The sequence below is a fragment of the Phocoena phocoena genome, chromosome 5, assembly GCF_963924675.1.
Source record: "Phocoena phocoena chromosome 5, mPhoPho1.1, whole genome shotgun sequence".
NCBI classification, from domain to species: Eukaryota; Metazoa; Chordata; class Mammalia; order Artiodactyla; family Phocoenidae; genus Phocoena; species Phocoena phocoena.
The window spans coordinates 91919998-91943637 of NC_089223.1; the positions used below are offsets into that span (position 1 = coordinate 91919998).

General features: G+C 35.2%; 1 protein-coding gene across 1 annotated transcript in view; it reads right to left on the bottom strand.

Moving 5' to 3' along the window:
• The window catches only part of SLIT2 (slit guidance ligand 2), a 374063-nt gene that overhangs the window by 80008 nt on the left and 270415 nt on the right, over nucleotides 1-23640 (bottom strand). The window contains exons 10-16 of the mRNA XM_065877254.1: nucleotides 20102-20173; nucleotides 19538-19609; nucleotides 11712-11783; nucleotides 8856-8999; nucleotides 8580-8743; nucleotides 3920-4070; nucleotides 959-1033 (exon numbers count right to left, since the gene is read on the bottom strand). Coding sequence (XP_065733326.1) covers nucleotides 959-1033; nucleotides 3920-4070; nucleotides 8580-8743; nucleotides 8856-8999; nucleotides 11712-11783; nucleotides 19538-19609; nucleotides 20102-20173 — 750 coding nt within the window. The remainder of the gene's footprint in view (nucleotides 1-958; nucleotides 1034-3919; nucleotides 4071-8579; nucleotides 8744-8855; nucleotides 9000-11711; nucleotides 11784-19537; nucleotides 19610-20101; nucleotides 20174-23640) is intronic.

Below are 23640 nucleotides of genomic sequence, written 5' to 3' on the forward strand. Positions count from 1 at the left end.
CAAGGCTCACTCCAAGACCAGGGATGCCCACAGAACAAGGATCATTTTTAGGTACCATTTTATTCCTTTCAGAACACTGCACATAGCAGCTGCTGAATAAATATGTATTGAATTGAAAAGCATCTTAGAGCTAAAAAGAAAAAGCAGTTAACGTCAGTGAAAAAGGAGGACAGTTAAGAACTTAGAAACTCTTTGGGAGGCAGTATAATATGTGGGTCAAGTGCACAGGAAATGCTTTCAGTCTGCTCTGCCACTTACAGCCTATGTGGCTGTGGACCAGTTACATATATGAAAGCACAGATATCACAGAACTATGCTTCTTTCCTTCTCCTGATGTTTCCTGTTATGTGGAGGGTGCTCCATGGACCCTCATTCTTGGCCTCTGTCCTGTCCCTCTTTCCATCCACCTTGGGTGGGGGAGGGTTACTGAAACTGCTGAGCTTATAAACTTATTTTAAAATATGAGTTGCGGACATGTAGTAACACAAATGAGCTATCAAGTCAGTTTACCAATCATTAATTTTGACTTTCTTCTAATGAAAGTTTAATGAAGCAAAAAGTCAAACAGTTGACATGAACGTGCTGAAAGAGAAATAACAGCACGGTTTGGGGAACAGTAAAGGAAGTTACGAAACATTACTGAACTCATCTCTAATTCACTTAGTTTGCTGGATTCCTGCTGTGGCCACATAACAAACTAGCTGTCTGAGTTAAGGTAAGATGCTAGGGTTCTGCTACAGAAAACATGGTTGCCATCACTGGAATACACAGGAAAGAGCCCATTACTTAGGTTCCTCTCAGAGTTTACCCTAAATTCATGTCACAGGTAGTCACTGTATAGACATGTCTCTGAATCTTTTGTATTTTCCAATTTCCTACGAAATCTAAATAAAACTGCAAAGGTATAAGAAAACACAGCACTACAGATATTTAAACAGATGGTTAATATACGGCTTACATTTTACGTAATTGAGGAAGTTTCTTGAAGATGCCTGTAGCTTCCAACACTGTAAATTCATTATTATTGAGGCGTCTAGGGAAAACAGAAACAGAAAAGTTTCATTCCCAACAGTCAGGAAGAGATTAAATTTTATTTCTCGTACAGAATTATAACATTATTTAATGAATATCCTAAAGCAAAATATAGGACACATATCACAGAAAATTTGTGGGAAGTACAGATCTTTTCCAATTTATCCCATATTTTAATGACCAAAATAAAACATATTAAGAAGCACGTAGTGAAGAAAACCAATCATCGAAATTCAAAACCAACTCTCATTCAGTAATCTGTAGAACAAAGTTTCTCAGACTTTTTTTTCCACTATTACCCCTGCCTCCAAAAGCACTTTAGGATATTTTATTTCTAGTCACTTCTCCATAAATATGTGTCAACAGCCTTACTGATATACAGTTTACACACCACACAATGTACCCTTTTAAAGTGTACAAGTCGGTGGTTTTTAAAATATTCACCAGCTTGTGCAACCGTCTTTGCTTCCTAATTCCAGAACATACTCATCATCCAAAAAAGAAACCCCATACCCATTAGCGGTCATTCTCAGTCTGCTGCCCCCCACTGCCTCAATCCCTGGCAACCACTAATTTACGTGCTGTCTCTGTGGATTTTCCTATTCTGAATATTTCTTATAAATGGGATCACACAAAATGTGGCCTTTTGTGTCTGTTTTTTTCACGAGGCATGATATTTACAAGGTTCTTCCATGTTTAGCATAGATTAGTACTTCATTCTGTTTTATGGCCAAATTACATTCCATTGTGTGGACATACCACATGTGTTTATCCATTCATCAGCTGATGGATATTTGAGTTGCTTTCACTTCTTAATCATTATAAATAATGCCGCTAGGACACCGGCATACAAGATTTTGTATGGCTGTGTGTTTTCAATTCTCTTGGTTATGTACATTGATGTGAAATTGCTGTCACGTGGTAAATCTACGTTTAACTCCTTATGAAAGAGCCCAACTCAAAAGTTTCTCAAAAGTGCTGCATCGTTTTACCTTCCCGCCAGCAATGTATGAGGGGCCCAATTTCTCTCACCTGTTACTGTCTTTTTAAAAAGCCATTCCACTGGACGTGAAGTGCTTTCTTGTCATGTTTTTTTGTTTTTCCTCATTACGGTTTTGATTTGCGCTTTCTTCATGCCTAATGATACTGAGTATTTTTTTTGTGTTTGTGTGGCACGCGGGCCTCTCACTGTTGTGGCCCCTCCCGCTGCGAAGCACAGGCTCTGGACGCACAGGCTCAGCGGCCATGGCTCATGGGCCCAGCCGCTCCGCGGCGCGGCATGTGGGATCTTCCTGGACCGGGGCACGAACCCACGTCCCCTGCATCGGCAGGCGGACTCTCAACCACTGCGCCACCAGGGGAACCCAATACTGGGTATTTTTTCATGTGCTTATTGCTCATTTGTATATCTCTTTGGAGAAATGTCCATACAAATAATTGGACCACTTTTTAACTGGGTAAGGTACATTTTAATTGTTGGGTTTTAAGAGCTCCTTATGTATTCTGGATATGAGTCCCTGAGCAGATATATATATATATATATATATATTTAGATATATGTTTTACAAATATTTTCTTCCCAGTACTGATTTTTAAAGGTATAATTTAAAAAAAATCTTAATTTCTTAAAACACACACAACTTTTGTTGAAAGATGAATTAGATATGAATTTCTAAATTCTTGAGTGACAAGTAAACTTATTTAAAGTGTTATCATGCTGGAAGATAAAATTTGAATTATTGTTTGTGGTATTACTGGAAATAAATGTAACTCCCTACATGATAGTAAATAGAGAGTTCATGGCTTTTACTGCATGGTCTCCATGCATTTCTAAAGTCCTGGACCTATGAAATAGCTTCATGAACTAACAGAAATTTTAAAAAGCATCATTATAACCACTAGGTAGTGAGTTTCTGCCATCTTTTTGAAAGCATTATATTATTTTTAATTATTCAAATTGCTTAAAATTCATTAAGTAACAGGCATGAGTATAGGCACTGTGGGAGATAAACTATAAAACACAATCTCTGTCATCAAGGGGCTATAATCTGGTTGAAGACAAGAGAATTATACATGCACAAAAAGACAACCAACTTTGCAAAGCAGTTAATGAAAAATACCAGATGGTGCTAGACATAAACATTACTAAGATGTTCTAAAAATGATGAGGTTTCACTAGGTTTTTCTTGGATTTTTAGAAACACTAACATTAAATGTCATACTTTTATAAATAAAGTCAGTGAAGGCCAACATACATGGGCACAGAATCTATAAATGATTCAAACATATTTTAGACCCTCGTATGTGTTAGGCCCTATGTTAGTGTTATAAATATAGATCTGATTACACTCTGTCTTTTTAGCTTTTCCTGCTATGATACCCATTGTTCAGAAAAAAACCACCCTTTGTGCTTCATACTCGGTAAACATTGAATCCTTCCACTTGTGAGTCAGTGAAGTAGCACAGCTGATAAAAAAATGACTCTGATTGAATTCATAATTAACACAGATTCAAAATGGTGACTCCAAACTATTTTATTTGGTTGCTGAAAAGACTACATTAAAAATCTATTAAGTGCTTAGAAATGGGTTTGGACATAAGTAATATCCAAGAAATAAATATCAAATGAATGTATTATTATTAGCACTACTAAGTGCTAACTGAATTTTTTGAGAGGTGAGTTAATTTCTGTAGTTGTATCTTGGGCCAGAAAGATGAAGTAAGAAAACCTCTAATACGTATACTTGTACAAAGAAGAGTTATGCCAACGTGTGTCAATTAAAATTAATGTAATTATTGAGAATGAAAGGGCAAGACAAAAATCCCAATGCTTTGATGCTTTCATTCCTTCCCTCCCAAATAGGATTTTGTTGGGAGATGAACTCACAGCTCTGCAGTGTACTGGGGAATGTGGTCTGGGATTTTGGTGAGTTTTTGATTGGAGCAGTCTACTGTGGTCCCTTCACAGCGGCACTTTTCAGGGCAAGCCAGATCGGCAAAGCAGTCCCCACTTAATTTTGATCGATAATCTTCTGTACCTATTGAGGATTCAAGCCAGAAAAGAAGATACTGAGTCTGAAGGTTAGAATATCTGTTTATTTGTAGGAAGAAAAAAGTAAGATAACTATAGATTATGCAGCAGGGAGACAACTTGGGGAATTTTGGTCAATGGATGTCAGGAGAGGGTTAAAACAAGGGCTTGGAATTTGCTGGAAAAAAGAGTAACCAGATTCACAGGACAGGAAAACATTAACAGAGTTGAGCTTTTCACAGCTGTACTTTCTGCTGATCCAGTTATGAGCCATTCTAGACTATTTGACAGCTAATCACACAATGGCTACTAGTCGTGAAAAAGTTTATTTTTTCTCTGAGTCAAGAATTTAAAATGTATCCAGTAATAAACATATGCCTAGATATCATTTTCAATCAGGGCTTTCAAGGCAAATAGATGGACTCAGGTTTTTAAATTTTCTATGGTCTTTTATTATTCTCTCCCTCTCACATAATCTTCAGAAATGCTTAAAAAGCCCTCTTTTGTTCATTTTGATTTTATAAAAAGAAACAAGTAAATCCTGATTTAAGCCTCAGCAGCTTGTCATGCTGTAGAAAGCTGCGTGACGTTCCATGGTGCTTGACGGAACCATGTTTTACTCATACCTGGCAACCACATGGTTAGATCAAGCACAACAGAAAATCTCGCTACATAACCACTACACCATCCACTAGGCCAAAGGTAAGACCAAGAGGAAAGATGAAGGGAAGCAGGAGAAAAGCTACAGACGTTCTGGAAACGTAATACTGTTTACATGACATGCATTCTCCCCGCAGAATGTTTATGACCATAGTAAGAGTATTACTACCGAAGATTCCCTGGAAACACAAAGAAGGGGCTATACTGAAAGGTGCCTCCAACGTTCCTCAGAACTGCAGAATGGAAACAACAGCTTTCGGGAAAAAACATCCAGGAAGAAGTTGAAGGTGCGCTACAAGGACAACAGAGAGGCTCAAAAGATCTGTGGTTTCTTCTTGGGAAAAAAAAAAAAGGGTGCAAAAGAGTGAGACTAAAAGAAGATACATCAGGATTGAAAAGGGAGGATATCATGTTTCAGATCAGACACTTTTACTTACAGCCAAAATGGTGAATTCCTGCAAAAGTAAAGATCACCGAGAAGGAAAGAAAGACAGTAAACCCAGTTAAGATTCACATACACGTATAGAAAACTCACTCAGGTCTCTTCCTTCCTCCCTTACTGTGGCAATTATCGGGGAATGGCCTGGTGTGACAAGAATCGTCATGCTTTGTAAACTTTCATAATCATTTTTTGAAGCACAGCAGTACAGGAAAAGCAATGGCATACAAGATGCACAGCACAAATTAAGTTCTTATCAATTCCTCTAGAAAAATGAAGTCTCCACAAGATAAATTTTCTTTGAGTGCTCACTGTAATCTCTAGATGCTATCCAGAATGGTGGTAGGCAAGTAGACATGTAAAATGAAGTGAAAAACTAATCGTGAGATCTTCAAGGACTATCACCGGAACACTTGGATTAAACCTTAGGTTGTGGCTTACATGCTTCATAATGATCTTTCCAACTTATAAATAATGTCACTTAATTGAACTGGAATCAGGATCTCGGAAGAAGTTTGCAAAGCTGAATATAACAGTTTCATTACATTTGCCAATTAATGTTGTGGCATTTATTGAGGATCTGTTGTATTGTAGTTTAAGTTTTCATTTAAAAAGTGAAATAAGGAAATACAGGGAACAAAGTCTAAGTGACAGATACACGAGGTATTTTACATTGAAAATAATCTGCATTCAATGCAATGGCAATGTTTATTTTATGGTTGCTCTTTAGGTAAGCTCATATTTTAATTAAAATCTGGAAAAAAAAAGGGAGGAGAGGTCCAAAGAATTCTTCTGAGTCCTGACTTCTATAATTATTTGTTTAAATCATATAAATTGAATGACCAGAAATTGACAATTAAGCCATGATGTCTGATATAAAAGTTTTGGGTTTTTTTTTTTCCCCAAACCTATTTTGGCTGCTGTTAATAAGAGGACAAAACTGTATCAGAATTTATGAAAACAACCTGACTTTTGTTCCTTATTTGGTGAATTTGAAATATTAATTTCTAAATTATTGATAAAGCATATTTAAATGTGACAGATTGAATAATTTGATAATTATATTCACTTCTCTAATTTGGGGATTTAAGTAATATCGATGTTTTATCCTATAGGGGTTCTGTTTTTCAAAATGGCTTTTTCTGGGTAATAGCTATCAGATGACTTTCTACTTAATAATTGGGTAAAAACACTGAATTTCAAAGATTGCCAGTGAAGGCCAATCAACTGTTCTTTTCAACATGTTACTTCTTATGCAGCCAGTGTAATATATATATTACTGATCATTCAAGTCAAAATGTGTAATGAAACAAAATCTGTTAAATGCAAACAATTATTCATATTATAATTCAACAATGGCAAGCAACGCATATCTCCTTAAAATAGAGACCAAATCCAGAGTTCTTCTTAAGAAAATAAGTATGTTTTTTCATACTAACACCTTATAAATATTTTTTAAATTTATAACTATTAAGATATATTATAGTCTAGAATATACCCAAGATATTGTAAATGTAGCCAATGAACCACTAACATGTATTTTTATATAATGGTTTAAAACAAACAAGTCAAGAGGCATTTTACACAATTGGCAGGCAAGGAAAAAATAAGTAAAGAAACATATTTCAAAGAGCTAGTTCTAGAATCATCAGCCTTGATAGTGTTAAGACTGCAGTGGTAAAACATTTCAATTATTTTTCTAAGAAACAGTCCATTCATCTGCCTAAGTTATCCAAGGCACTTGGTGCCCATGAACTTCTGATGCTTTCAGGATGGATGTCAATATTGTTTTCGTGGAGTTATTATACTGTGACTCCAGGGATGTAAGAATTTTAAATCACAAGCAAAGTCCAACTGCACATAAATCAGCAGGAAGTTACTGCTTTGGTATAAAAAGTGAAGCAACAGCAAGCAAAGTAAAGCAAAAAGTAAGGGATACTTTTTTAGTATAAAAAACCTCTATAAAAGAGTAAATCTCATGATGGAAAACACAGTTCTGTGTGTTTGAGACTGATTTCATGTAGAACTAGTTCTTTGACAACAGAAAGGTCTCTGTCTTTAAAACCAGCTTAAGATGCTATATTTTAAAAACAGGTTGAAAGGGCAGATATACAACATAAGGAGAGAAAATTATTTAAGTAGAAAGCCATAGATTGAAACATTTTAGCTACTGTGAGAAATTTCAGATAATGTGCCAAAGTGAGAGAGAGAGAAAAAGGTGGGAGTTTAATAGTAATATGTTTAACATCAGAAGCTGCATGCAAAGGTCAGGTTTTCAGGAAACAGCTACAAGTGATCTATGCAGAAGGAAATATAGCTACAGAGTACCCACTGGATTTTCCAAAGCATGCATATCAAAGTTTTAGCAGCTACATTTTATAAGGTGAGGAAAAGGTGTCTGCAGTTAGTCCTACTACCGAGCAAAACCTACCTGGAATGAAATACTGTTCTTTAGCTAAATAAAAAAAGAGAAAAAAAATAGAAGATGCACCTGAATGTCAGCAAGCAGAGATATGAGTTATATTAGATTAAGAATGGACTAAAGTTACTATAGATAATTAAGTGAAAATGTATATTCACAGCAGTGGCTGAAGTATAATCATGTACAGTGAGTAGGAAATGCATCTGGAACCATGGACAATAAAGGGCTTTGTTTTGATATTAGCTTCTTAGTATAAATTAACTGCCGAATGTGAAATAACTCCTGGAATAGTTAGGTAGCATACTACCCAAAACATATAGAACGCACTTTATTATGAGAAAATAGAAAAGATTATACCTAAGCAAACAGTAAAGTTCAACGAAGTTTTCCCTTTAATATTAATAAAATGCATCTATATTTCACTTTTTATAAGTAAATGTAATATTCCCAAAGTGTTAAAAGATGGCCTTTTGGAAAAAGAATGTACCCTCACAGTCCTATTCAAAATGTGAGAATGCAAAACAAGAAAACAGCATTCGGTGTGAGAAGCAAGGAATCCGGAGCTTTTTTTCCCCCTACTTCTGAGCCTGAGCAAATCAAGTAACCAAATCTCAGTTCACTTTCTTAAAGAAATGGAAACATGATTAATTACTTTACTGTTGCTCAGTGAAAAACAAGACAACAAACTTGAGACTTACAGCCTTTTAAAGGCACTGAGTTAGATAAAAGGCCCCTGTTAAATTCAAACCCTGGGATTATAGTATGAAGTATCCAGGCGTCTTTTTTTCTTTATTTCTTCTGCTGGATATTGTGTTAAAAAGGTTACATGTAGGAGTGCTACATGAATTGTGACTACAGTTCTTTTCCTTCATGGGCAGAAGAAAAAGAAATACGATTCTGCAATGTTTGGTAATTCAGCTCAAGGCCAGCTGTCTGTACATCTCACTACTGTTTTGGGTAACGCTGGGGAAATGTTACACAAAGTAAGAAATTACCTGAACAACGGAATTTCTTGCTTTTGATCTGTCCAATTCTTTTATTTGCCAGACGCCGGGGGCTGGTGCAGCGGGCACCACTGGTCTCGATTGGGTTGGTATGAAGATAATCCGCCAGCCACTTGAGATGGCAGTCACAAATAAAGGGGTTCTGGGCCAAATGCCTTTCAGAAACACATACAGAACACTTTTACACATGACTTGCAATGAATTCAACTCTCCAATTCAGAGTGAATACAATGGTCATCACGTTTGATCCAAATCCTATATACATACATGGTTTGAATGGCACGGAGAGGTGAAAAGGTCCCCTTGGCGATGGTCTGAAGCTTGTTGTCATATAAGGAGAGAAGGTTCAGGTTGTGCAGATCCTGAAAAGCATCTACCCGAAGGCAGTTTATCTTGTTGGCATTCAATAATCTGTTTGATTAAATAGTCGTAGAATTAAAGTGTAGTATCTCATTAACCCATCTTCAAGACTCTGTTGTTCTTGAAAAAACCCAATCAAGAAATCCATTTCTTTTACCCTTAACATTAAGTAATCATTGAGGTATCACAGGCTGAAGATTTGGGGTCATGGCAGATAAAGCATGGGTCATGTCTAATGATTGGATTGCCTAGATCTAGTGGTACTTATACACTTATTCAACAAAAATTATTAAATATATTCTCTGGAATGTGTAGAAGTACAGCAATAGAGGCCTTTTATAGAGGCCCTCATGTTTGCCCAAAGACAGTTTAGCCCTCCAGGGGCAGAGAATTTTCTTTGATACTTCTTTTTCTCTGTCACCATTCAGTTCAGAGCTTTGATACTTCGGACTTTAACAAATGTTTAGTAGCTCAAAAAATATGTGCTATGTGGTTTGGGTATGATGCTTTCTTATCTAATACACTGAAAACTGTTTTCCCATTTGCCCACCAGAATCTCTGTAATTCAGGGTATTCCAGTTTTACTTGCCTTTTTAAGACCTCAATTCCCTGCACATGCAAAGCCAGGACTTTCTAGTGGTGGTTCTCCCTGCTGTACTCTTTTTTTATCTTCCTTCAGAAACTGCAGTTTTGGCTTTCTCTGTGATCTATATAGTACTTTCTTAAGAGCTTAGAGGCGTGGTTTGAGGTGTGGACTGATTAATCCTATACCTCCCCACTTGGGGCCACAACACACGGCCCACTGGCCATGTTCCCTAACTAGTGAGCTAAGAAAGGAGCTGGAAAGCACAATGCTAAGGACAAGGAAAAGATGCGGAGCCTGGAAGACACAACTAACGAAAGTGCCGTTCTGAGCACTTTGTACTTAGTTTACATTCAGGTGGCCCAGAAATTAGGGGGAAAGTACTGAACACTACTTTCTTTTGTTCCTTCCATTTACCTACTTCTTCTCAATATCTCATCTGTTCAAGCAGATCTAAGATGTTTAACCTAACCAAATTCTCAACTAACCATAAAGAGTCAATTGTGCCACATTAGCTGTGGCAGGCTTAGTCTAGAGATACAACTTAAGGCAGAGGGAGAAAGCTGGCTTTTTTAGTAAGGTTTATCTACATACAGATTCCCAGTGTTTATCAACCCACTTGTTACAACAACTACCAATAAGTGTGTGTGGAAAGAAAAAGGTGCCATTTTTAGTGTTGGTACTAGGCAGGACAGTGGTAGCAAGAGAATGTAAGTGAATGGTGAGGAGAATAATGCTAAGAAGATGTGAAAGAATGACACAAAAGTAAATAACAAATAGGCAACACTTGGCTATAGTACCTAGCTATACCTATAATGTGTATAGAGTCATCCTATTCAAGATCAGAAACAATATTTGCTAACTCACTGCAAATGAAGGGTTAAAAAATAATTTGATGCCCAAATAAAGTCACTAGGTAACAAAGGTCAGTATTTATCATGACGGATTGGTCTGTTGTAAAATCAATTTATTGAGTTATGTAGCATTAAGAAGAGAGAGAGAATGGAACAGAATTGACAGTACTATACATAGTGAGGTTAAACAGTTTTGTTAATGATTTGCTTCATTTGTGTGTCTGTATGAACAGACACATATGTGTATATGTGTACATATGCATACACACATGTATATGTGTATATGTATGACACATATGTGTATATGTGTGAACTGTGTTGTGATATAAAATATGTTTCTGCATAATAATGAAAGGTTTAAAATGTGGATAATAGGATGTAATTATAAATATACATTTATCAAGTAAGGAAAAAAATCAACCTTTGGGCTGTTTGTGAGACCAGGAATAAATTTTTACCAAGTAAGTGGTTCAAACCCCAACTCCAACAAATACACACATCCAAAAGAGAAAATAGCATTCTAAACTTAAGAATTTTAAAGCAGACTGACTGTGGGCTAGTTGAGAGAAAAAATTATATCACACTCATCTTTCTATCCACAGTAGCTAGGTCAGTGTGTACCCCAAATGAGATACCCTATAAGTGTTTGGTGATTTGAATAGACTTTGATGGTCCAACACTAACAATCTTAGTATTATCATATTTTATCAATCTCATTTTCATATGAGCATTAATTAAGACATCTGGGGTCAAGTCTTATTCTTATAAATATGTATTATAAATACTTCTTCGAGACAAATAAGTTGTAGCTATTCTCTAAGCAGAGTGGTCTTTAAAGACAAAATCCAGGAAATTGACAGATAATTCTCTCACTAGAGATTAGTTTGAGTGTTACCACTCTGTCCTAGGCTACTAAACACCGTCTTTGTGTTGGGGGATGTTATTCTAGTATTGTCACTGTTGCAGATTCTTTGGACAAAGGTGGATAAACATATTACCAGGTCTTTCTCCTTTCCAATTATTGGTAAATCAAACCAGAGAAATTTCATAAAGGTCAAGGATTCCACAAACTATAAATGATAGAACAGCCAGGATGCCCACATTTATGACAATGTGGAAAGAAAGGTTTGGGAACAATTTCAAAGTGTTGTGTCTTCAAATAAATAACCATCATCAATGTTAGCTCCACTAGACTAATCTTTTCCATTTCATTAAGCTATGTCATTTTGGGTCAAATTTTTCTGAAGCCTCCATGAAAATATGAGATGGTACACTGGCTAAAATATATATTTGGGTTCAACAGATCAGAAACAATCAAATACTTACAGTAGCTGTAAGGAAAACAGTCCTTCAAATAAACTTTTTGGGAGTTCTGTGATTTTATTTCCATAGAGGACACTGGAAAAACATGATTTGAACAAACAAAAAAATTAGACATCAACCAGCAAAACAGATTCAGCCAAACATATGTATTCAGGCATATAGGAGGTCAGTAAGCTCCATACGTCATAAAAGCCATAGTTGAGTAAACAAACTTCAATTTGCAAATGTTTTTTCCCTGATTATAGATTAGACGTAGCTTATGGTAGAAAGTTTGGAAAACATAGAAAAACAAAAAAATTAACATAATTTATTTCCCTTTCATAGAAATGTCCACTGTTAAATTGTCATGTGTTTCTACACACACACACACACACACACACACAGTTCATATGTAATGAGAGCACACAGTATATAACAAAGGAGAACAGCAAATGCGGAACCTACTGTTCTTTAAAGGGATGAGGTTTAGGATTATCATAATGGAAAACAGTGAAAGGAATCCACATAAGTGTAAAATTTTCGTTTTAAACATATAATGTATATGCATAAGAAATGTAAGATTTGTGAAGACAGTGATCATTAATATTGATACAGGAGAATTTTTAAAATGTATGTTCCCCAAAGAAATATGAATAGGAATGTATTGTCATGTCCCTACCTCTGATTAGCCACTAAGTGTAGCCACAAAGTGCAGGGACCATGACTTAATTACTTCAGCATACTTGGTGCCTAGGTTTTGACACACAGTGATGTTCTAACATTGGATTGATGAGTGAATATTGTTTGAAGAGTAAACTGAGTAATAAATTAGCACAGGAACAAATTAAGGAATAAATTAATGTATTCACAGAAAGGGTGAAATGAGGGGATTTCAACAGCAAATAAATGAAAATAATTGACTCATCATGTTGGCTATTGACCACAGATCTGCAATGATGCCCCTCTATTCTCAGGCCTCAAAAGCAGAGGACCACAATTATGTGTAGGAAAAGACAGAAATTATATTTTTAGAGGAACAATTTGACAACATGTATCAAGAGTCATAAAGATGTTTATATAAATTTTAACTTAGTAGTTTCTCTCAAGAGTTTAAGAAAAAAATCAGAGACAAACACAATATTTTATCTGTCAAATGTTGTTCATGGAATAATTTATAACAGTGAAAAATTAAATACAAATAAAGTGTATCCAAGTTCCAAAGAAGGGGATTGGCTAAATATATATTTCACATTGATAAAAATCATGTTCTGAAGAAGATTTAGTGAAATGAAAGTATTCATGATACAACACTAAGTTTAAAAGAGCATAATGCAAAAGAATATATTATAGTATAATTTTAACTTTGTTTAGAAGAATATATACATATATACATAAAAAAAAAGTGGAAAATCTCTAGATGGTAAGTGACTTACTGTCCAGAGGTCATTTGAATTTGAATCTATATATACTATCTTTATTTTTAAAATATTCTCTAGGATGGGCATAAATTACTTTAAAAAGTCAGAAGTATTCTTTTGGAAGAGAAATAAATGATGTCATAAAATGTGGAGGAGGGTGGGAGGGAGGAAGATGCAAGAGGGAAGAGATATGGGAACATATGTATATGTATAACTGATTCACTTTGTTATAAAGCAGAAACTAACACAACATTGTAAAGCAATTATACTCCAATAAAGATGTAAAAAAAAATGTGGAGGAAAAAGCCAAAGTGAGAATCAAAATAATTAATATGTTTGGCAGCTGTACATGATTTCTGTTTGGAAAGGAGGAAAATAATGCAAGAGAGATGAATCAGAGTGAGGAAAAAGCTGTTCCCTTTTAAGATGTCAGTGAGAGGTGGGATATATTACAAAATATGAAGAAAATTCTTAAGGGAACAAATAAAGCTGGGTGCTATACTGTACAATGTGACATTTCATTTGTATAGATTCCAGTGGTATAGTTATACAGTATAACATAAAAATTCATTTGTGTAGAATATAGATTTTTTTTAAAAACTTAACACAATTAGAGAAGAAACAATTTTAAAAATACAAGAACAAAAGAGAGAATTCTACATTGTCAGGCTCAAGGAGGTAAGGGCGTTAAGAAAGGGTAGAGCAATAATAATATATATCTTAAGGTCAAGAATAAGAGAACAGAGGGCTTTAGGGAACAAATGATCAGATCAAGGTGGCACCAATTCGGGATATTCAACTGAATATCATTCAAGTAATGCACTCAGCAATAGGTATCGTACACTCATTATGTGCCAGGAACTTTGCCAGGTTCTAGGCTTCGTGCCCAATTAAACTGAATCCAGCTGTTACTTGTTCAATGTTCACCATTGGCCCGTGTGCCAGCCGCTGATACAACTGAGATGAATAAAAGGTATGGCTTCGAAGAGACACCCAAAAGGGCTATTTTGAATATTGAAGGAGTTTCACATTTTGAACCCATCGAGATCTAAAAAGGAAACAGGATGTGTAAGAACTGTGGGGAACCCACATTAGAATCAAAGGGTGAGTAATTTAGTAGGTTGTTCACTTGGGTCTTTTGTTTCAAAGGTTTGTTCAAATAGCACAAAAGGAGGACTAGCTAGACAGTGTGCCATACTTACACTGTGAACATTTTCTTTTCCAACAAATCATTCTGTTTCCTTTAAGATCATGATAAGAAAATAGATGTTTACTATTAATGAGACAATTTGGGTACAGGGGAGAAAAAGACGAAAATCACAAAAGGACGTAGGAAATCTGTAAGTGTAGGTATAATTGGGTATATGGACTATCATAAAAATATTATAATAAATACTTGATATGATGGGGATGAGATTTCTCTACAAAACGGTATAGCAATACTAGGGCTGAATAGTTTTTTTACACACAATGAGATCGAAATGGTAGGAAGGAAAAAGGGATTTAAAAATATCAAAAGTCCAAAGACCAGGACAGAACAATTGGATGGCAGCCAAGAAAATAGGGCCAAAGTCTATAAAAATGAGGGAAAGGAGTATCATCACATAAAGATACAAACCGCAAGAGGGCCAATGAGAATCTTGCTACACTCATAAGAGGGAATGAAAAAATTTAAAAATCAAGATAAAAATAATTCAGGTGAAAAGAAAATAAATACATGAGTAATATGCACAATTTCCAAATACCAAGAATGACAAATTGGGTAGCTTTTCTACAGTTTTCTTATACATGGCTTATATTTGCCATTCTATATACAGTACAGTTATGCTGATAGAGAATTTTTTATAGTCGTTTGAAACAACAGGGAAATCTTATGGCAGCTTTTGTACCTGCTACAAGAAGGAAGGCTAAGAATACTAAACCCAGTTTCACTCTGGTGTTTCAATACTGGGACAGTAAGATACAGCAACCACTGCTGGCCAGTCTTTGACTTCTCCTGCCCTTGCTGAAAGCAGAAGACAGAACTCCTACTAAAGAGAAAAAATGTCCAAATTGGAAATCTACATGATGGCTATCATGAAAAAGGTGCAATGGGCAGACTTACTATCCAAATAAATGTTAAAGAGCTATACTTACTTATAAATGAAAAACCACGTGTACTTGAGAATTAAAACACTAAGCAAATTTAAAGAGAGTACAGTAAAGAGAAAGCAGAGGTCGCTACATTTTCACTGAAAACCAGTGGTAAATGCAAGGTACTGTGCTGGACAGTTAACATCAGTCCAAGAAAAGCCTGTAGGAAATGCAAATACAGCAAACAAGCCTAACACTATAGACCCCTGTGGAATTTGTGAGCTGGTTAGTGAAGAGAGGAAATAAGAATTAGTGAACTACAATAGTTTGTAAAAGGTTAATGAAAAAGTAAGAAGAGGGGAAAATCATATTCTGAGGATCTTGGGCATAAAAATTCCCTGGGATAATTAAAATCCAAAATCATACACATTGATAAGTATCAGGAGAAGAATTTGCCATGGTCTTATTGTAATATCTCTTGAAAGTTTACTCTGTGTTTTTTAACAAAGCCAGGAGAGGAATAATCTCCTCCCCATCTTAGAGATGAGATAACTGAAGAACAGCGAAATTAGTAACTAGCTCTGTGTACCAGTGAGTTAGAGCCAGTATTCGAATACAGGCCATCCAGCATTCTAAAGGAGATATGCTTAGCCACTATGCTGTACTGCTATAACACTTAATATAAAGTTATTTTGTTAATACAAATATATATAATTACAATATAATATAAATCCAACCAGTAAATGAAAAATAAAAAATGTTTAGAGGCAATGCTAAATGTACTTGTACGCCAAGTTCTTAAGAAATGATTATTAAATATTATAGAAATTTTGTTGATGTCACAGTGAAAGTAATAAAAAGCCCTGAGGATAAAATGATTTCATAGATGCATGTATTTTGAATGATATTTTGTTAATAATAGGTAATACATTGTTATATAATAAAATATGTTAATATATAATAGTGGTATATAATATATATAATAGTGATATATAATAATACGTAACAAAATAAATGTTAATAAAAATAAATAAATGTTAATGAATTTAATAGGAGGGACCTTAAAAAACACTCAACAGATGAAATCCAGTTTTCTCTAAGATATACTATTTTGGTAATTGAATAAGAAATCAATTTATTAAATAAAATGCATTAGAGGTATTTGGCAACATACCACCTTTAAATATTTCGCTTCTTTAGCAAATGTAGTGATTAAATTAAGCTGGCTATATAATTGAGTACAGCTGCAGTAAGACATATAAAAGCAACTTGTACAAGTAAACACTTCATTTAAAGGAAGAAATGTGGCCTATTTGCATCCCTCTTGCAGTTAATCTACATACACCTAAGTCACTTCACCCCTTTCTGGAAGACTTAAACTCCTGGCTCACTATTTCAGTCTCCAACATGATTCTTTTCCAGCAACCTTTCACCATATTTATCCCTCTACCCTCGTGGCTGTACCCGAGACCTTGCCATTACCAACAACTGCAACCTTTTCATTATTTTAATTTCAAGCATCTGCTCCCCTCAAGTCATACTGACTTTTGCTTGCTCTGTCTTGAAACACTCTGCACACTCCTACCTCAGAGCCTCAGTATTTAGCTGTTCCCTCTGTTTTTTTAATACTTTTATTTTATTTATTTATTTATTTTTGGCTGCGTTGGGTCTTTGTTGCTGCATGTGGGGCTTTCTCTAGCTGAGGCGAGCGCGGGCTACTCTTCGTCGCGGTCCACGGGCTTCTCATTGCAGTGGCTTCTCTTGTTGCAGAGCACAGGCTCTAGGCGCACGGGCTTCAGTAGTTGTGGCATGTGGACTCAGCAGTTGTGGGTCGCGGGCTCTAGAGCGCAGGCGCAGCAGTTGTGGTGCACAGGCTTAGTTGCTCCACGGCATGTGGGATCTTACCGTACCAGGGCTCGAACCCGGGTCCCCTGCATTGGCAGGCGGATTCTCAACCACTGCACCACCAGGGAAGCCCTGTTCCCTCTGTCTTGAATGCTCTTTCTCCATATCTCTGCAGAGCTCACTCCTACAATCCCAATCTTCAGATCTTTGCCCAATATCACTTTCCTGGGGGGCCTTTGTTAATTGTTCTATTTAAAATTTCAGCTCTCCCCTCCTCTAGCATTCCTTATCCCCTTTCCTTTCTTAGTTTTCCTTCATAGCACCTGTATCATCAGATATACTATATTTCTGTCCATAGTTTACTTTATCATTGGTCACCTCCACAAGGGAGGGATTTTGGTGTTTCGTTCACTCACGTGGGGACTAGTACACAAGAGGGGCCCAAATACATTTCTATTGAATTTATGATTGTGTTTAAATGAAGAAAAGGGTGATTGCAAATCCGGGTAGTTATATATTTTATGGAAGGGGTAAATAATTTAATCTTCGGAAGGCCAATTCAGAACATGAACACAAAGAGGAAAATGATATTAGTTATAATATATGGACTTTCTCTGTGATATCATAGCTATTTGATTTTCTCCTAGCTTTTCTGTTTTATAATGTTATAAGGCATTCCAGAAGTGGGTATTCCACTTCTGGAAAAAGGTTCCTACTTTTCCATGTACTGCTATGATTTGAACTAGAAATTCCTCAGTGACTTAGCGTCCTGACTGAAATGCAGTTCTACAAGGAAAGATAACGCTTTTCTATAGCTTTCCAAAAGAGCTATGTACATGAGAGCTATGATCTTGAAGACTAAGATCCCAATTCAGCAAGCAAGTTCTTTTACATGTGTTGTCATTTCTTTTCCAATTTGCCATTAGTTTATTATATATGTAGATTAGTACATACGTTATAATCATTAATTATAATAAATATATATTTAATAAATATAATGTAATTTACTGTGATGAATGATTAATTAACAAAATTAAAATGATTACTCTTTTATTTATCTTATTATTTCTTTTTACCATTTAATTCTCACAACCACAAGTGTCAACATCATTAAGGCAGTAGAACTTAACAGTAAACTCTGCAAGCAAGCAGATATAAATCAGAATTCTCCATCCATTTCTCTCTTTTTTTGACATTTAATGGTTATCTTTGAGGCACAGATACTTGAAGGACCAAGACTTTGTACACTGACTTGACTTTTGTTCTGTCCTTTTGTATGGCTGGGAGGTTGTCTATGCTTACTTTGGATAGTATTACTGTCCAGGATGGTATGTACTTTCCGGACAATCTGGGTGATTTAATAGAGTTTTGCACTGCGCTTTGCAATTTTAGAATCTGACAGCCCACCCTGAGAACAGTGCATGACTGTACTTTACACTTTCTGCCAATAGCTGTTTCCCTGGTCTTGGACTTCATCTATTAAAATAAAAATCCGAAACAAAAACCAAACAGAAATGAACCTAGGCAGACACTGCAGGTGAAGTGATAGTTTTCCATTTTTTTCTTCAAAGAAAACTGCAGTTTTCTGAGCAGACCAGCATAGCAACTTGAACATCCATGTGCCCAGAAGAGCTGGTTCATCTCCTCCCCTTGGTATGAGTGTAAACTGTTATATAAACCAAAGGTGTTTATCTGAGTATCACACATGTGTATCCTGAAATTCTCACTGGCTACCATTGACTTCTGAAGTTTCTAAGTGCCCTGCAGTAATTTACAACAATAAGAACCCTTCTCTAAGCATCATCTCTTAAAAAAATACCAGATTTCATTTCCAAACTTTAAAATTAAAATTTGAAATAAAAGCTAACTCTACTCGGTGGACTTCTGAAGATTTTGTACAAGTTTGAAGGAATAATGGCCTTTATAAATTCACTTCAGGACCACTTTAATTTACATAGCTATCTCCCTGGAAGTCCTTTTGACATTAAAAAGCTGTCATACTTTCTTATCTTTGTTCTTTGAGAGATTAAAGCTGGTCTGTCAGGGAAGTCTTTAGGTGATGAAGCAGGGGTTGGGGGGCCCTCTCAGTGGTCGTCTTCCACTGTTCTCTGCAAGACTTCGCCCAACATCATTCTAAAGGGGACTGTAATTGTCCCCAGTGACAGCAGCTATGGGCTTAAGGATTATCAACACAACACTGACCAGAGCACTCCAAAATAAACATTTTCCCTTTACTTCAGAAAGAAAACATTGTCCAAAAAGGGGCTCATACTCTTGCTCTCTAAACAGCAGAACTGTCAAACCTTAAAATATATACCCCTAAAAATTGGCTAATTTTAGTGGCAGGTAGCAGTTCTCCATAAAAATGATGAAATTCACTAAAGATTCATACTAATTATTATTAATAATTCATAATAAAAACCTGAAAGAGTATATCCCTTAATTCCAAATTTAAAACTAGTGCCACTATTCCTTGTGCATGCTGCTTCCTTCAGTGATGTGGTCAATACTTACAGTGAATTCAGAGAGCGTAGTCCTTGGAAAGCATCTGGTGCTAGCTCAGAGATCTGATTATTGCTCAGGTCGCTAAGATTAAAAATAGGTTAGGTTAAACTAAATAGAATATCAGTGAGATTTACTGAAGGAGAAAGCTATTTATTGCCTTTGCATGTCAGTTTTGCACCTATCAATACATATATAAAATTTGCAACATGAAACATCTGAAGCATCCTAAATTAAAAAAAAAATCACACTTTTAAATCAATTATTGGCTATTTTCCTAAATTATTATTAAAGATGGCATGTGTTATTTTTGAAAATAGAATATTTAAGAATTTGATTGCATAATGACCACGTACATTCACACTAGTGTGAATTAATATGCTAAATTACAGAGAACTTAAAAAATTAAGAGTTTAGCTTTTAACATTACAATATTATAGAACTAGCAACAGATAGTCACATCATTTAATATTTAATCTGTCGAGTACTTATTCATACTTAAATGGATGTCTTCGCATGGTCATGACTTGTATAATTTTTAAAAATTACACTGATTTCAGAATATTATTCACTCACATTCTTCTAAGCTTTTTATATGGTGAGAAAGCTCCAGGAGGAATGACCTTGATTGAGTTCTGTTCCAAACGTCTGCAATGAAAAAAAAATTAAGTTTTAAATAGAAATGTGAGCTCCCAGATATGTTTAATTCAAGCCATGTCAAGAGCAAAGGTGATATGCTTTATAAGTGATTTTCTTTTTTTTCTCAAAAAAGGCTACTAAAATTAATTGTGCTCTGCCCTAAATGTGGTACAAGATTGGGAATAAAAACAAAGCAACTCTAAAAACAATAAAACTATTCTGATTTTTTAGGCATTACAAGTTCATTAATATTTAAGTCTGGAGTTTGTATAAAAGAAAGAACACCTGTAAGAAGCTAAGTTGGGAAAACGTTTTGCTAACTTCAATATCAGGAAGAAATACGTTGTAACACTGAAAAGATGTAGAACATGTTTTAGAGATAACCATAACTCTTCCACAAAAGACATTATGGTTGAATACTAAATTTTACAAACCATTTCCTCTACAGAAAGCATATTATAGCTTGAAAGAATTGTTATATGCAGAAAATTAATTTTGAAGCTTCTTCTGAGGCAAAAATCCTATATTCTAAATTTATAAGTGCTACAGATATTTTCAGTAAAACTGTCTGGACTCTGTCAATCCATTATGTGAATATTTCATGTGAAAACCACTGCAGCAAAGTGCATTTAAACACAACTGCCATGTTTTTATGATGCACTAAAATCTGAGAGGTGAAAATAACCCTCTAACATTAACTATTCCATGGTTCTGCTATCAAAGAAAGACAAGACTTTACCCATCTAGTTATGAAAGACACAAGACAGCATATTTCACAGGGTATTTTGGTAAATATTTTAGTCCTTCAAAAAATGCTGTCTCTCAGCCTCATTTCTACCCATGTAAATATGCTAATACACATTTCCCATCCCTTCTCCTCGCTTCTGCTCTGTATCCCAGAGAGCTGACTCCTGTGAACCATTTAGTCCAGGCTCAGTTGCTAACTGGCTTTTGTGAGACTTCATCAGTGAGAGGAACTGGTGGGAGACCCAAGGTGGGACGAAGGGAGAAGCCAGGGTATTCTCCCCTTTTCTGCCTCAGGATATGTCCTCAGCAGTGGTCTCATCTCCTCCTTAATTTTAGCTCCTGCTAAGGGCCAGCTCCTAACTTTGTATATCATCGACTTCTTAGTTTTTTGTAGCCCTGGGGGGTGGAAGCAGCTTTCTAATCTGTGTCACTTTCTAGAGCTGTTTAACTCATTTGTCATATTAAATCCCTCTGTTGAAATACCTGGCATGAGCTCCATTTTCTTGCCCAAATTAAAAAATATATATATATAAAATACACATATATGTATATACATTTATATTGGTATATTTATGTATAAATATTATATATAGAGAGAGGCCATATATAGGCTATATATGTGTCATATACAGTGATTCATTTTTATTGAATGTTGGTAATACTTTGACATTATATGTATTACAAGCATTTAATGGACATCAGATCAACATAAATAAAATATCACTAGGCGGTTAAGTCAAATTGCTTAAATTACGGTCTTTTCTGATTCAAAGGCCTTATATTACAATATAATGTTTTCTTCAACAGTCTCAGTGTTCACCCTCTGACCTCCTTGTCTCTAAAGGCAATGGGTTTCCCCAGTCTTCGCCGCTCTTGAACTCACTGTAGCATATGATATTGTGAACAATCCTTCCTCCCTTGGATGTGACACTATATGTTCCTGATTCTCGCTCTGCTTTTCTCTTTCTATTTATGGCTTCATTTTCTAGTCCTCCAAATTGAGTTATTCCCCAAGTTTCTGTACCTTGCTTTCTCACAAAAAGTTAAATCTTTTCTGTAACTTGCAATATTAGTCCAGAAAGCAGAAGTTATTTTGTTCACATTAAAGAAAAACTTAAACTTAAGCTATTTACGAAATATGTTAAGGAAGCAAATTAAAATCACTCATATTACAGTACTCAGATCTGTGAATCTTACTTTAGCTTTTCTGCACGCATATTTATTATATATAATTAAAATCTTACTGTATAGAGAATTTTGAGTTGACTCCTTTACACTAAACATCATATCATCCATGTTTTCCTATATCATTAAAATTTTCGGAAGACATTATTTTTAATGTTTTCATGACAATTCAATTGTGAAAATGTGCCATATTTCCTTAATCATTCCTTATTGTTAGCCGTTGAAGTTAATAATAATTTCACATCAATATTAATAATATTGTTTAGTTATTTTAAGATGACTAGAGCACAGCCTCCTTTTGAAGCTTTCCTTTACTTTCTTAGGTATAGTTAACTGTATCTTTCTCTCTGCTCAAGGGCATTTTCTTCTAAACTCCTCTGCTCTTATCTGACTGCATTCTATTTATTTTTCACATATCCCTCCTCCACCAAGTTGTTGGCCCCTAAGGGGCAGATTTACCCTAGAAGACAAGAAATAAACTCATGAAGCAAATATGTATTTCCTTCATATGGATTATTTATCTAGGTCTTAAAAAAGGGTTACTTTTTTCAAAAGCTCTAAGTATAGCAAAGGATATTTTAATCATTTCACTATTACATTATTGATTAGAACATTATGAATTGACGGTTTAGAGACACATATTTTTTTGCTGTGATCCATTCTTGTAGTTGGATTTTAAGAAGTTTAAAATGTAATCGACAAAAATATAGTAAAAACAAGCTATAGATGGAATACTCTTGATTAAAGGACTTTCTTCAAATCCAGGCCAATGAAACATCATTTCATTTTGTTAAAGATTTTCTCAAAATAATATAATGCGATATAAGAAAAAATAAAAATTCTTAGTGTCTAGCAGGTTTCTTTCAACAGTCATGCAAAACTAGATCATACAATTACTTTTCGTAAATATAATTTCAGTTTCTTGAAAATAAGGAATCAGCAATTATTCATTCATTCATTCAATCTGCAAATATTTAATGACGGTCCTGTGCAACATATTGTATTACATAATTGGAATTCAATGGTGATCAAAAGCAGATATGTTTATACCCTCATGGACGTTTTATTGATAAAGTGCCCAGTTTTACAGTTACATTTCCAACTAATTTGTTCAATATAAGTTTTTTTAAAAATGAGATATTTAGTACTGAGACTTCTGAAATGTCAATAACATTAACTTACAAATGTGGTCAAACTAATTCTATCGCTTAATATAATTAAAAAGCTTCTTTAGAAATTTTAAAATTCATTTATTATTTTAAAGTCTCAGAACCTAGAATACTTATAATGATCACTAATTGTTCTAATGGCTTTTAAATATATATATATATATATATATATATTTTTTTTTTTTTTTTTTTTTTGCGGTACACGGGCCTCTCACTGTTGTGGCCTCTCCCGTTGCGGAGCACAGGCTCCGGACGCGCAGGCTCAGCGGCCATGGCTCACGGGTCTAGCCACTCCGCGGCATGTGGGATCTTCCCGGACCGGGGCACGAACCCGTGTCCCCTGCATCGGCAGGCAGACTCTCAACCACTGTGCCA